Source organism: Gekko japonicus, unplaced genomic scaffold (assembly GCF_001447785.1).
Source record: "Gekko japonicus isolate JY-2015 unplaced genomic scaffold, Gekko_japonicus_V1.1 scaffold2685, whole genome shotgun sequence".
In the NCBI taxonomy this organism is placed as follows: domain Eukaryota; kingdom Metazoa; phylum Chordata; class Lepidosauria; order Squamata; family Gekkonidae; genus Gekko; species Gekko japonicus.
In genome coordinates this window covers 119,203-132,377 of record NW_015169867.1, presented here as the reverse complement: position 1 = coordinate 132,377, position 13,175 = coordinate 119,203, and the positions used below count along the sequence as shown (strand labels likewise).

At 58.8% G+C, this 13,175-nt stretch overlaps 1 protein-coding gene across 1 annotated transcript in view; it reads right to left on the bottom strand.

Moving 5' to 3' along the window:
• Positions 1-2,869: 2,869 nt before the first annotated feature.
• KIFC1 (kinesin family member C1) overlaps positions 2,870-13,175 on the bottom strand; it is a 13,330-nt gene continuing 3,024 nt past the window's right edge. The window contains exons 3-14 of the mRNA XM_015417429.1: positions 11,866-12,082; positions 11,547-11,745; positions 11,028-11,174; positions 10,807-10,935; positions 8,052-8,168; positions 7,775-7,948; positions 6,443-6,610; positions 4,599-4,737; positions 4,262-4,401; positions 3,398-3,471; positions 3,194-3,269; positions 2,870-3,031 (exon numbers count right to left, since the gene is read on the bottom strand). Coding sequence (XP_015272915.1) covers positions 2,987-3,031; positions 3,194-3,269; positions 3,398-3,471; positions 4,262-4,401; positions 4,599-4,737; positions 6,443-6,610; positions 7,775-7,948; positions 8,052-8,168; positions 10,807-10,935; positions 11,028-11,174; positions 11,547-11,745; positions 11,866-12,082 — 1,625 coding nt within the window. The 3' untranslated portion in view covers positions 2,870-2,986. The remainder of the gene's footprint in view (positions 3,032-3,193; positions 3,270-3,397; positions 3,472-4,261; positions 4,402-4,598; positions 4,738-6,442; positions 6,611-7,774; positions 7,949-8,051; positions 8,169-10,806; positions 10,936-11,027; positions 11,175-11,546; positions 11,746-11,865; positions 12,083-13,175) is intronic.

Here is a 13,175-nt window from a genome sequence, read left to right as displayed (position 1 = left end):
GGCCCCGCCCGCCCGCGCCCCTCTTCCCGTCTGCCGCCGCCGCCGCCGCCGCCGCTCCGATTCCTGCCAGGCCAGCCTCTTCTCCTCCGCCGCCACCCTAGCGCGCAGGACCGGAAGCGCCTGGCCCCACGGGCGCCGCCATCTTCTTCTCTCCACCTCCCCCTTCCGGTGGGCGGAGCCAGCCCCTCCCAGGGCCCCTCGCCACCCTCTTGACGTCACGAGCCCGCCCTTCCTCCTTCCCACGTGACACCCCCCTCATCCGGCCGTTATTCGCCGCTGCCGCCGCGTCGGCCCTTCCCTCCTGCGCATGCGCTCCGCCCGCGCTTTCTTCACTGACGCCCTCCTAGTCGCCTCACAGACCGGGGGCGGGCGGGGTGAGGCCCCTCCTCTCCCCCCACCCCGGGAGGGGGGGGGGACACTTGTCGCGTCCCGCCGGGCGCAAGAAAAGTGGGCGGCCCCCCGAAAAAGTATGAGGGCCCCTTCCGCGGAGGAGCCGCGCATGCGCGGATCGGCTCTTCTCCCCCCCACTCACACAAACAAACAAAATGGCGGCCCGAGGGCACCGCTACGGCGGCTGGGAGAGGGGCCGCTGCGCGTGTGCGCGCGGATCCTCCGCCGCCTCTTTGATTTTATTGAGCGCCTCTCTCGTGTCAGTGAAGGCCCTTAGGACGCGGCTTTATTTGGCTCAGGGTCGTGCTGAAAAGTCCGCATCAAGGGCCGCTTCAGCACCAAACACGAGAGGGACCCCCGCACAAAATCAGATTGATGACCGCTTCCCCTGGGTGCAAAGATGGCCCTTCTTTAATGCTCCTGCCGAACAGGAATTATCCAATGACACACCTCCTTGGCGGCCGCTCTCATCAGAGGCGAGCCTCCCACAGGTCTCAGCTCCACTGAATTTCCAGTATAGCAACACACACACCCCTTCCCCACTGCCGGTAAAGGAGCCCTCTGGTGATGGGAGGATAGGATGTTGTATATAGCAAAGGAATTTCAGAAACATACTGCAAGGGGAGGGCGCTGAGTTACTAGAACACCCAGGACAATAGAACCCCCAGGGCTTAACAGAGATATTGGATTCTTCACACATGCTAAATCACTCCGTTCTCACTTATAACCAGAACTGAACTCAGAATTACAACTGAAATGGCTTCTTCTTTTTTCTTTTTTTTTTGAAACAAGCGAATCCCACCACTGGGTGCTGGTAGGCAGTCCCCGCCCCTGACCATGTGTGTGCCCATAGATAGGGATAATGAAATATGTAAGCCGCTCAGAGACCCCTTGGGGGGGGGGGTTTTTCAAGCGGGGTATAAGCTGAATGTAATAATGTAATAATAATAACGATGAAGTACCATCTTGTTGTTCTGTACCACAAAGATATTACGAAATCCTTCACTTGATGTAACTCACACTGCATACTTTCTTCTGATTTGTCACAGTGATATAAGTCAGTTTGCATTTACACTTGATTATATTGTTGAATCTCTTAAACTAATAAAAAAAAGAACTGAATTTTGGTCTTAAAGGTGCCACTGGACTCAAACTTAGTTCTCATGTTTCTTATTATCTGTATGGTAATTTCTTGCAATTCACAGGTCTTATCAACTGGTTTAATTCAATCTTAGCTATACTTATTGCTTAGTTACTTACGCATCTTGACTCTAAGTAGTGCTTCCTGGCAACGAACTCCCCTATATGTAATGGTTGTGGAAGTCTCTTTCAGTGTATTTGAAGAAGTATGCATGCACATGAACGCTTATACTCAGAATTAAACACTGTTGGTCTTAAAGGTGCCTGGCTGGACTCGGACTTTGTACTGAAGGAGACACCACGACTCAGGCTGATTCCAAAAAGCTGGGTCTGTCTCGTAAGCACGACTTCCACAAAGCACATGTGCAGGAGCTGCCTGTCTCAGTGAAGCTGCTGAAAAGGCAAATGCAGTCTTGAACTTGCACACCATCACTTGAACAGCACAAGAGCCCTGCTCAATGAGACCAGTGAGGGGATCCCTCTAGTCCGAGCATCCGGTCTCACACAGTGGCCTACCAGTTTCCCCACACGTCCAGCAACAGGGCAGAGGGGCTGAGGCCTCCCCCTGATGTTGCCTTCTGGCTCTGGGATTCAGAGGTTTCGTGCCTCTGGACATGGAGGCGCTCTTTCGGGCCTACGGCTCGTCGGTCCCAATAGACAGCTCTTGCATGAATCTCTTTTAACTTGAGCTGTGCCTGTAGCCATCACTGGTGAATTCCATGCTGGATACACTCTCTGTCTAAGGAGGTATCTCTGCTACAACCGGTTGCTTAAACAGGCTAGCCTTAAGTTTACACCAACACTCCTATGCTACTTTCAAAGCTAACATTGGTGACGGACTTGGCAAGTCACAAAGCTGACTGGTTTGATTCCTTCCAGCAAAACTCCCCCTGGCATGCTGCCCCCCCCCCCCACAATCTCCCTCCGGAATCATCAGCCCAGGAGCTTTGAGCTAGGCTTTTCAACAGCACCTGTGACGCTAGAGACTCAGAGGCCTCTGCCCACTCACCGCTGGAAAGGAACTTGAGCCACCCAAAGACTGCTGAGTGCCACCCCAAGAAGGCTGCAGTGGCCGACAGGAGCCCAAGGAGAGAACCAGGCTCCCGAAGAAGTGGAGACTGCGGAGGAGGCAGGGTGGAGAAACTCTGGCTGCCGTCAGGGTGGACATCTCCCCACCGCTACTGTGCAGACTGGACGGGAGAGGAAAGAGGACACAGGGCCCCAGCACAGGGCCAGCCACACAAAAGGACAAAGATCCTGCCCCCCCCCCCACGAGCCGCGCAATAGGGACAGCTTCCAGACCTGGACAGATGTTGGCTCAAAACCAAGGCTTGCCACTGATACGAAAAGTTTAATGATCAACATACGTATTAGAAAATTACAAAGAAAAGGAATCAGACTTTTAAAAGGGGTGTGTGTGAAGCCAACACCTCCGACGTGGCATCCAGTCGTGCCCTCATTTCCGGTGGGTTTGTGCGGTGCCAATGACACACTCGTTCACCTGCAACGCAAGACCACGGGGTGGGTTATGGCGAGCAGCGGCTGTACGTGCCCCTTGGCCCCAGAACCGGCCTATCCCCCCCCTCCTCCCACCAAGTGGCGACACCCACAGGAAGGACCGAGGGGGCGCTCTCTGCTCCCCCCACCCCCCAAAACCACTCACTTTTCTGGCAAAACGGAGGGAGTTGAGGGACTCTGCAAAGTTCTCCTCCAGGGGCGAGATGTTCACGAACATCAGCCTGGAAAAGGGAGGGGACAATGGAGCCCCCGTCTTCCCAAAACACTGCATGCACAAGGGCCGCTGCACGCACTCCCCTCCCCTGGCCGCCAGTCCCCGGCACACAGGCACCGGTGCCCGCCTACTCACATCTTGGAGCTGCCACCCAAGGAGTTCTGAAGGAGGTAGGTGAGCTTGCTGTTCCGGTAGGGAATGTGGGCTTCCTGCAGAGGGTGGGAAAGATTGGGGGGGGGGGAGTGATGGGAAGGGGCTTTTGAAAAAAACCACAAAAACAGCAGCACGTGCCAGGACAGAGGACGGCCAGACACTAATCCAGGCACCGCCAGGAACGGAGTGGACTCAAACGGATTCCCACCACCACCGGTTGCCATCAGGGACAAACATGACAAGCTCCAGTGCTTGCCGCAGCCACCTTGAACAAGGACAGGCTGGGTACGAACACGCAGGCAACCTGAACCTGAAACTAGGGCCAACCGACTTAATCCCACAGTCCCCTTTGTGTGCTTGGGGAGGGGGGGGCACTGGTTAAGCCCACCCAGAATACTGACTGCCACTTGGCCCAGGCTGCTAGCTATTCTGACAGACTGAAAACTCCTCCTCCTCCAGGGGCGATTGTCTCCCTGTCTCACCTGCCAGTTTCAGGAGGACAGCGACTGCCCCGGGGACACTGACCAGTGTTCCCGCTAAGCTGAGTTAGTGTGAGCTAGCCTCCAGCTCACAGATTTTTGTCTTAGCTCAGGAAGGATGGCTCCAGAGCAAACTAATTTATTCAGCAGCCAAATTGTTTGCTCATAACTTTAACGCCAGTAGTAGCTCACAAAGTAGAATTTTTGCTCACAAGACTCCACAGCTTAGAGGGAACATTGACACTGACACACACCCCACCCCCAAGAACAGGACAGCCGCTTCCCGTTTCCGAGGAGAGGGGGCCGGGCGGGGTCTTCCCGGCCAAGCCCCCCCCCCCGGCGGAAGGGAGCCCCCCCCCGGCCTTGCCTTGTTGCTGAGGGCCATGATGACCAGGCCCAGGTTGGAGAGGCTGCTGTTGATGGCCTGGGTCTCCCTCAGCCGCTCCCCCTTCGACAGGGACTTGTCCAGGCGCTCGCTGCCCGCCAGGTCCACCAGGCTCAGCACCGCTGCGGCGGGGGGAGGGGGGCAGGAAAAGGAAGAGGCGGGGGGGGCGGCCCCCCCCCCCCCCCCCCCGGGAGAGGGGCGGCCCCTGCCGTGCCGGAGGGAGGGAGGGGAGCCTCCAGGAGACGAAGAGAGACAGGGACCCCCCACACCTCCCCACCCGCGGGGCCTCCTTCCCTCAGCGTCCGCTGCCACGACTCACAGGAGGTGCGCACGTCTCGGCCGGCGTGCTGGCCCTCAATGTGGAGCTGGAAGAGGCTGTGGCTCCGCGAGGACCGCTCGTTCAGGATGGTTTTGGCCACAGACCGGTTGGCCTTGGCCGTCTGCAACAGCTTCAGCACCTGCCCGAGAAAGGAGAGGGTTTTTGTGGGCAGAAGCAGCACGGACAGGGGCACCCGCCCCCAGGAGGGTCTCCACGCAGGGGACCTCCTGAGTGCGCCAGCAGGGCTCCAGTCCAAGCCCTCCGGCACATGAGGAACTCGCAAACGGGGCAAGGGGCAAGGAACACAAGGCTCCAGGTTGCCCGCGCAACACCCGCACAGGGTGGGTGGGTGGGGGAGCACCAGGTGCAGTGCCACAAGCTGCGTTTCCTCTGATGAGTCTGTGTGAGCCAGCTCAGTTTTTTAGTCTCCGGCTCACACATTTTTGTCTCAGCTCAGGAAGGATGGGGCTCCAGAGCAAACTAATTTGTGCAGTAAGCCCATCGCTCGCTCGCTCACAACTTTAATGCCAGGAGCTCACAAAGTAGGATTTGTGCTCACAAGACTCCACAAGTCCACCGTCTCCTTGCAAAACAAAGGCTTTTCGGCAGAAGCCAGCAGAGTCTGCAGGCAAAAAGGCCAACCCACGCGCATGCGCATACACACACACACACAGGGCTCCACTTGCTTGCCGTTCTAAAGTTCCCCACCTCACACCCTCCCCACCCCCAAGGCCATGCAGCACCAGTCAGGTTTTGCAGGGGCCAAGGAGGACCAGAACAGAGAAGTGCCCTCGTGGGAGGAGAGAACCAAAAACCGCCCCTGCCCAGCCCTCCCCCCCCCGTCAGCTATGCTGCTATGGGGGGTGGGGGGTTCATTCTGTACCTTGGGAATTTGCTATTGCATTCCTGTCTTCGCCGTTTTGCCTGTGCTGCTAACGCTTATCTCTACAGATGTGCAGGAGAAGGTTATGTACCGTGAGCGTCTACTGTTTACCAGCTTTCGCCACCTAATGGTTTCCTAGCGGGTCCCGCGCGCGGGAGAGTAGCTAATTGGCCAGTGCCGGGTGTGTGTGTGTGCATACGAATGCCCTATATCCTATTAGGCTCAATGGGTCGCCGCCATTCTCAACAGTGCCTGTGTGACTGCATCTACGGCTTTGCAATAAACGTATAACCATTCCTGAATGCCTGTACTTCGTTGTAAGCTGTGGGTTCGGACACCTCCCCACGAAAGCCGGGCGTGCGGGTACCTCCTCCTCTGAGGCGACCGGGACGTAGGACAAGTTGGGGACGTGCAGCTCCTCCGTGGCCTGGTTCACCCGCTTGATCTCCAGGTCGCCGCTCCGCTCAGGCCGCAACACCAGCAGGTCCCGCAGCGACTCGTTGTAGATCTCCAGGAAGTTGGCTGTGAACTGGTACTGCATGCCCCCCCCCCGTCAGCTATGCTGCTATGGGGGGTGGGGGGTTCATTCTGTACCTTGGGAATTTGCTATTGCATTCCTGTCTTCGCCGTTTTGCCTGTGCCGCCAACGCTTATCTCTACAGATGTGCAGGAGAAGGTTATGTACCGTGAGCGTCTACTGTTTACCAGCTTTCGCCACCTAATGGTTTCCTAGCGGGTCCCGCGCGCGGGAGAGTAGCTAATTGGCCAGTGCCGGGTGTGTGTGTGTGCATACGAATGCCCTATATCCTATTAGGCTCAATGGGTCGCCGCCATTCTCAACAGTGCCTGTGTGACTGCATCTACGGCTTTGCAATAAACGTATAACCATTCCTGAATGCCTGTACTTCGTTGTAAGCTGTGGGTTCGGACACCTCCCCACGAAAGCCGGGCGTGCGGGTACCTCCTCCTCTGAGGCGACCGGGACGTAGGACAAGTTGGGGACGTGCAGCTCCTCCGTGGCCTGGTTCACCCGCTTGATCTCCAGGTCGCCGCTCCGCTCAGGCCGCAACACCAGCAGGTCCCGCAGCGACTCGTTGTAGATCTCCAGGAAGTTGGCTGTGAACTGGTACTGCATGGGGAAGGAGACCAAGCCCGGGGGGGGGGGGTGCCCTGGGTTAGTCTGCCTGCAGCAGCAGAAAAGAGCAGGAGTCCAGGAGCACCTTCAAGACTAACAAAACGTGGGGCAGGGGAGGAGCTTGTGTGGCTCAGGGAAGCCCCTCCCCCCTGCCCCAAATTGTGCTAGACTTGAAGGTGCTCCTGGACCTGGGCTCTTTTGTGTATTGCGAGGGGAAGGGACGGGAGTGGGCGGCACGGGCAGAGCGGGGCAAGGAAGGAAGGGCCTCTGGCGGGGCCGAGGACCAGGGACACAGCACCCGGCTGCCCGGGCAGCCCCCAGAGCCAAGGGAGAGAAGCGGAGAGGCCGCCGCTTCCCAGCACCGCTTGCTGGCTCACAGTTCCCACGAGTCACAACAGCTTTAGCAAGGCGTCGTCGAAGACTACAACACACTAACAGGGCCGTGGGTGTGCTGCTGCTGCTGCAGGAAGCACAGCCCACAGCTTCCTCTTGGCCTCTGTGGCCTCTCTTACCGAGTATTGGAGAGTTTGTTCTGTTGTTGATCGGCTGCCCGGCTTTGAATGATTAGAATAGGATTGAGGGTTTTCCCCTGTAATACTGGTCTGAAGGCTTTTATACACTGTGCGTGCTGTGCTAAGGATTCTTCCTTCTACATAGACCACTTTAAAGTCTTCTGTACATTATGAGTACTTCATGAAGTAGTGTGTGAACGTCTTGAAGAAGAGCTATCGAAACGAAGATCAAAATCCGGAGTCTTCGTCTTTGTCTGTGTACAATTCATGGACTTGCTTTTTGACTAAATGTACCATTTAGGGACTTGCATTAGTCGTAGACCTGTCCGTTTTACGATGTAATTTGGTTTTACTGATACAGGTGGGTCCTCTGTTACTCTTGTTATATAAATCTACTTTTTTTGCATGACTTTTTGAGCACCTGTGGTCTGCGTTATTCGTACAGTGCTTGCTTTCTCTCTCTCTGGGAGGAGGCCACAGACAGTCCAACATTGCAGGGCACCAGCGGGTGAAGCGCAGGCCGAGGCGGCCGTTCCTTCTCAGCCCACAGCCCCAGCGTGACAAGGGCCGGGGGGGGGGGGGGCTCCCTGACGTCTCCTCACCCCCACCCCCCACCAGTGGCGGGCCCCCCTCCCCGCAGCCTCACCTCCCAGCCTTTGGCCTCCATCTGGCGGGCGGCCCGGAAGATCTGCTGCACCGCCCGGGGGATCATGCCGGCCGTGGTGGGGGCCAGGTCCTCCGGCCCCTCCATGGTGTAGGTCTTGCCGCTCCCCGTCTGGCCGTAGGCAAAGATGCAGACGTGGTACCCGTCCAAGGCGGACTGCGGCGGGAGAGGAGGAAGCCGCCGTCAGGGACCAGGCCCGGCCGACAGGGGGCCGCCGGGCTCTTGGGCCTTCTCTTGGCATAACCCCCCCTCCCCCTACCTGCACGAGCAGAGTAATCTCCTCAAACACGTCTTCCTGCGAGCTGGAGGGTGGGAAGACCCGGTCAAAGTTGAACTCGTAGGTGATGTCATCCTTGCGCTCACGCCCGACGTGGGACTGGGGAGAGAAGCGGCGTCACCGTGGCTGCCGGGGCGGGGATGGGGGGGGACACCGCCCACCCAGTTCTGCCTTGTGGGCCCAGGCATCGGTGGGGGACTGTGCCCGCAGGAGGAGGAGGAGCCAACTGGGAGGGGGTACCTTTAGAGCACGGATCCCCAAGCGGGCCACTTATTCTCTCACTCCACTTTTCCAGCCTGTTTTTTTTTTTAATTACCCCCCTCTCTTCCTCTGGGCATGTGTTCAGAGGCTCAGGATGGTTGGGGAGCCCCGATTTGGAGCATCACGACGTGCCTGCAGACCTTTGGCGGGTGCGAGGCTGACACGGCGGCTGCCCCGAGGAAAGGGACTTGCCATCCGTTTAGTTGCCGGCGTCCAAAAAAAAAGGGGTCTCTGTATTGCAGGTGGCGGGGGACGGGGACAGAGAGGAGAGGAGAGGGCACAGAAAGCCCATCCCTGGCCGCCCAACAAGCTGCCGTCTCAGAGAATTTGCACACCAAGAAAGCGCTCCGCTGGGCGAAGAGAAGGGCTCCCCCCCGCCAACGCTCCCTCTGAGCTGTGGGGTGTCTGGTGAGCAAAAATCCTACTTTGTGAGCCACCGGCATTAAAGTTGTGAGTGATCGGGCTGCCGCAGAAATTAGTCTGGTCTGGAGCCCTCCTTCCTGAGCTTAGGCAAAAATCTGTGAGCCGGAGGTTAAAAACACCCTGAGAGCCGGCTCACACTAACTCAGCTTAGAAGGAACCCTGCGAGTCCCAGCGACAATACTCAGCTGCTCTTCGAACAGACACCTCTCGGGCCAAGACACAAGTGGGGGCCCCGGGACTTCGCCACTCAGAGGAAACCCTTCCGCTGCCTGGGATCTCACTTGCCCCCCCATCCCCGCACACGAGGCACCGTCTGCACCGCCCAGGGCAGCAAGTCCCGGCAAGTTCACGAGGGGGCTGCCGGGAGAACTCCCTTGGGCCCAGGCGGCACATCTCACGAGGTAGGCTGGGTCTGGAAAGCCTCCAAGAAACACTCTCATGAAGTCACTGACCCGACAGGACTCTTCTAAATCGCAGCCACGCTCTGACACACACACACACACACACACACACACACCTGCCCCCAGCTCCAGAACATCCTTCCGGCAGTGCGCGTCAGAGCCCCCCCCCGCCTCCTCGCCCTGACCAGCGGTTCTCCAGGGCCTCGGGGAGGGGGAGGTCGCTCACATGCCCCCTGGGGCCTCCTTCTCTGAGCGGGGGACCTGGCACGGAGCTGCCGCCCTTCCCGCGTGGCCGGAGTGCCGGGAGGGCTGCTGCCTCCTGCCCTGCAGGCTTCCTCGGCCGTAGCCAGGTCTGCCAGAGTCCCTGGAGGTTTGGGGTGGGACCAGGAGAGGAGGCGAGAGGCCTCAGCAGGGTGTGACCAGTGTTACCTCTAAGCTGAGTGAGTGTGAGCTAGCTCATGGCTTCTCAGCCTCCAGCTCTCAAGAGTTTTGCCCTAGCTCAGGGAGGAAGGCTCCAAATCGCTCGCCCACCCCTTTAATGCCAGGAGCTCACAGCATAGAATATCTGCTCACAAGACTCCACAGCTGAGAGGGCGCCACTGGGTGTGATGCCATATAGGGCCTTGCCCTCCAAAGCAGCCGTTTTCTCCAGAACTGATCTCGGTCATCCGGGGACCAGCTGGAATAATGGGAAATCTCCAGGTGCCACCCGGGGGGGTTGGCAACCCCGGCTACAGCTGCCGCACCCCCTGGCTGTTGGCTGAGCGAGCCGTCTGGGCCCCACCCTCGATGAGACGGGATCCGTGCATGGAAAATGGGGGGGGGAGCTTGGATTCCGCCACCCGCTCTTCTCTTGGACGGGCTCCCATCGGACTCTGGGGAGAGGATTACTCTGCAGTTTGCTTTGATCCTCAGCAACCGCAGTTACCTGGCGCCACGGCACCTGGGCCTGTGATGCTGGATTGTTTCACTACACTGACCTGGGAGGTTCCCAGGCAGACCCTTGGCCACCTCTTGATCTCCTCTCCTTCCTGGCGACGTGAACAGGCAGGCCCAGAGGAGGCGTCTTTCGCTTGTTTTCTACCCGCAACTTCTATTCACCCCCCCACCCGGTCTTTCAGTTGGCAAAATCCGAAAGAGCCCTGTGCTACGGGAGCATAGACTGCAGCCGTCTGCAACGGTTTCTTAACTCTCGGGCACACTTGCAGTTCTTATTTTGAATTCCATAAACAGGCCAAGCAGCACAATTTCACATGCTCCCTAAACGGTACACGTTACGTTGAGCCACGAGTAAGAGGCGCTTAGGGTTCGTCGATAAGAAAATATTGTGGGTTTTGTAATGTCCCTATCATTTCCACCACCACCCGCCCCACCATGGTTTCAAAGCGACGGGAAAGTCTACCTCTCTCCTTCCACTCCGCCTCTGCTCAGCCCTGTCCACTCTCTGGCCAGAAGACCTCGCCAAAAGCTTGAAAGACCCGGCCGCCTGCGAGTGTCCGGCGGCTCTCCCCCACGGCACGCCTGGACCCGTGAGGCAAGTGAGGGCTCCTTCTTCTTCTGCCTGGAACGTGGGGCCGGCAGGGGCCGCCCTCGTTCCCCCCCCCCCAGACCTATCCCCCCCCCGCGAAGCAGAGCACTCCTGCCGGACCCACCTCTTCAGCCTTGGAGAGCACGAGGGCCTTGTTGTCGTCGGGAGGGAAGCGCAGGTGCCCCATCCCCTTCTGGGCCTGCTTCTCGCCGGGCAAGAGCGGCCGGACGCGGCAGAAGACCCGGATGTTGCCCTGCAAGGGGGAGAGAGAGCCCGTCATGTCCGGGGGCCCAGCCGCGCCCCGGGGCTGACTGCCAGAGACCGCCCCCTCCCCCACGCACACACCTTCAGCTCCTGCACCGTGTTGTGCAGGTAGCGGCGCTCCATCTCCGACTCGTGCAGCCGCCGGTCCTGCTCCGCCAGCTGAGAGTGCAGCGCCTCGTTCTCCCGCCCTCGCTGGGCCAGGTCCCCCTCGGCACGGTGCAGCCGGACCTGGGAGAGTGACGGAGGAGAGAGGACCCCTGTCTCACTTCCCCTTGCTGGCTCCGGCAAGGGAAGCCCCTCCTCCCTGGCCAGCAGGTGCCACGGACACCATAGGCCAAACGCCGTGCCACGACAAGAGGGGGCGCCAGAGAGAACAGAGACACTTTGCCATCGCGGCACTCCCCGTGCCGGTCGCTTAGCCCAGCTGCCCCTGAACGGCAGCGTCCACAGGCCTTCGCGGTCACTCTTGGGGCAAAGCCGGCCACCCAGAGAGCCACGGGGGCAGCGCCGCCCAAAAGAAGCCGAGGCTTCCATCCCCCCCCCCCGGACCCCGATCGCCATCGGACCTTCTGTGACTCTGCCCCTTCCGCTCCGACTCACCTCGGTGTCCTTCAGCTGGGCGGCCAGGCCCCGGTTGGCCTCCTCCAGCTCCTCCCGGGCCGCCTCCAGCTCCCCAATGCTTCGCACCTGGCTCCCCACCGTCTCCTCCAGCCGCTGCTCCCTTGCCAGGAGCTCGGAGACCTTCTGGAGACTCTCCTTGGCCTGCTCTCGCCAGACCTGCACTTCTGAGGCCAGGGAGCTGGGGGGGGGGACCAAGGCACACAAGGAGAGGCGTTCGGATACGCACGAGAACAGCAACAGTGGGGGGGGGGGCAGGCGGGCAGGGGCACCCCCGCCACCCCGGGGCGCACCCGCTCACCTGGCCCGGGAGCCCAGCTCCCCGTTCTGGGCTGCCACCCGCTGCAGCTCCTGCTCCAGGCCGGCCACCTGCTGCCTCAGCGCTTGGTTCTCACCGTCCAGCCCCTGGACCTTCTCCCTGAAGCTGCTCACTTTGGCACGGAGGTCGCTCACCTGCCCTTTCAGGTCCCAGGGGGCCCGCTTCTTCTCACCGGGCCCTGGGGCGGGACCGGAGGGTCCTGGGTGGACAGAGAAGAGGAGGAGGAGGAGGAGATCAGATTCATCCCCCATGGCCCTTCACCACCCCCCAAGGGAGCCTCGGAGCGGCTCACTGACTCCTCTCCCTCCCCCCAACAGACAGGCACCCCCTGGGAGGCGGGTGGGGCTGAGAGAGCTCTTGGCAGAAATGGCTCTTTTCCAAGAACAGCTCTTGTCAGAGCTACGGCTTGCCCAAGGTCATCCAGCCAGGTGCGAGTGGAGGAGGAGTGGGGGAATCAAACCCAGTCCTCCCAGATTAGAAGAGGAGGAGGAGATTGGATTTATACCCCATGGCCCTTCACTACCCAAGGGAGTCTCAGAGTGGCTTACAATCTCCTTTCCTTTCCCCTCCCCACAGCAGACACCCTGTGAGGCAGGTGGTGGGGCTGGAGTGAGCTCTGATAGAAACGGCTCTTTTTCAAGGACAGCTCTTATCAGAATGATGGCTTGCCTGAGGTCATCCAGCCAGGTGCAAGCGGAGGAGTGGGGAATCAAACCTGGTTCTCCGTGCACTACACTGGACCCGGGGGGGGGGGGGGCAGAGACGCGAGAGGTCAGGCTCCCCACAGAGATTTTGGGGCCTTGATGTTAGTGTTTGGCATCCTTAGAGGATTCAACAGGAAAATGTCAAGTGGACCCAACACTTGGGAAAGAGCTGTGAGCTGCAGGCACCCTTGGCTACCACAGCACACAACCTCTGAATCATGGCCGTCTCAGAGAAAAAAATCCTGCGGGCGTAACGACCAGCATATTTGGATGTCATTCACTTTATAATGTTGAAAACATTAAACTCTCTAACAGCATATGGTTAAATATTCCTGGAAATGTTATAGACTCGGGCGGGTAGCTGTGTTGATATGAAGCAAAAGAACAAAGTTTGCGTTTCAATGAACTTTGAAAAAGCAAGGTCGGTGGTATAAACAACCGTATTCATTCTCTGATGCTGTACTGCTCAATAGTAAAAGGTTTGTACTTACACGTCTTGAGAAAAATCCTGCCTATCGGTCATTCCAAAAGAAAGGCTTTTTGGGGGGTCAAGGCTCCCTAAAGTTTCCCAGTTTTATTCCCTGGAAA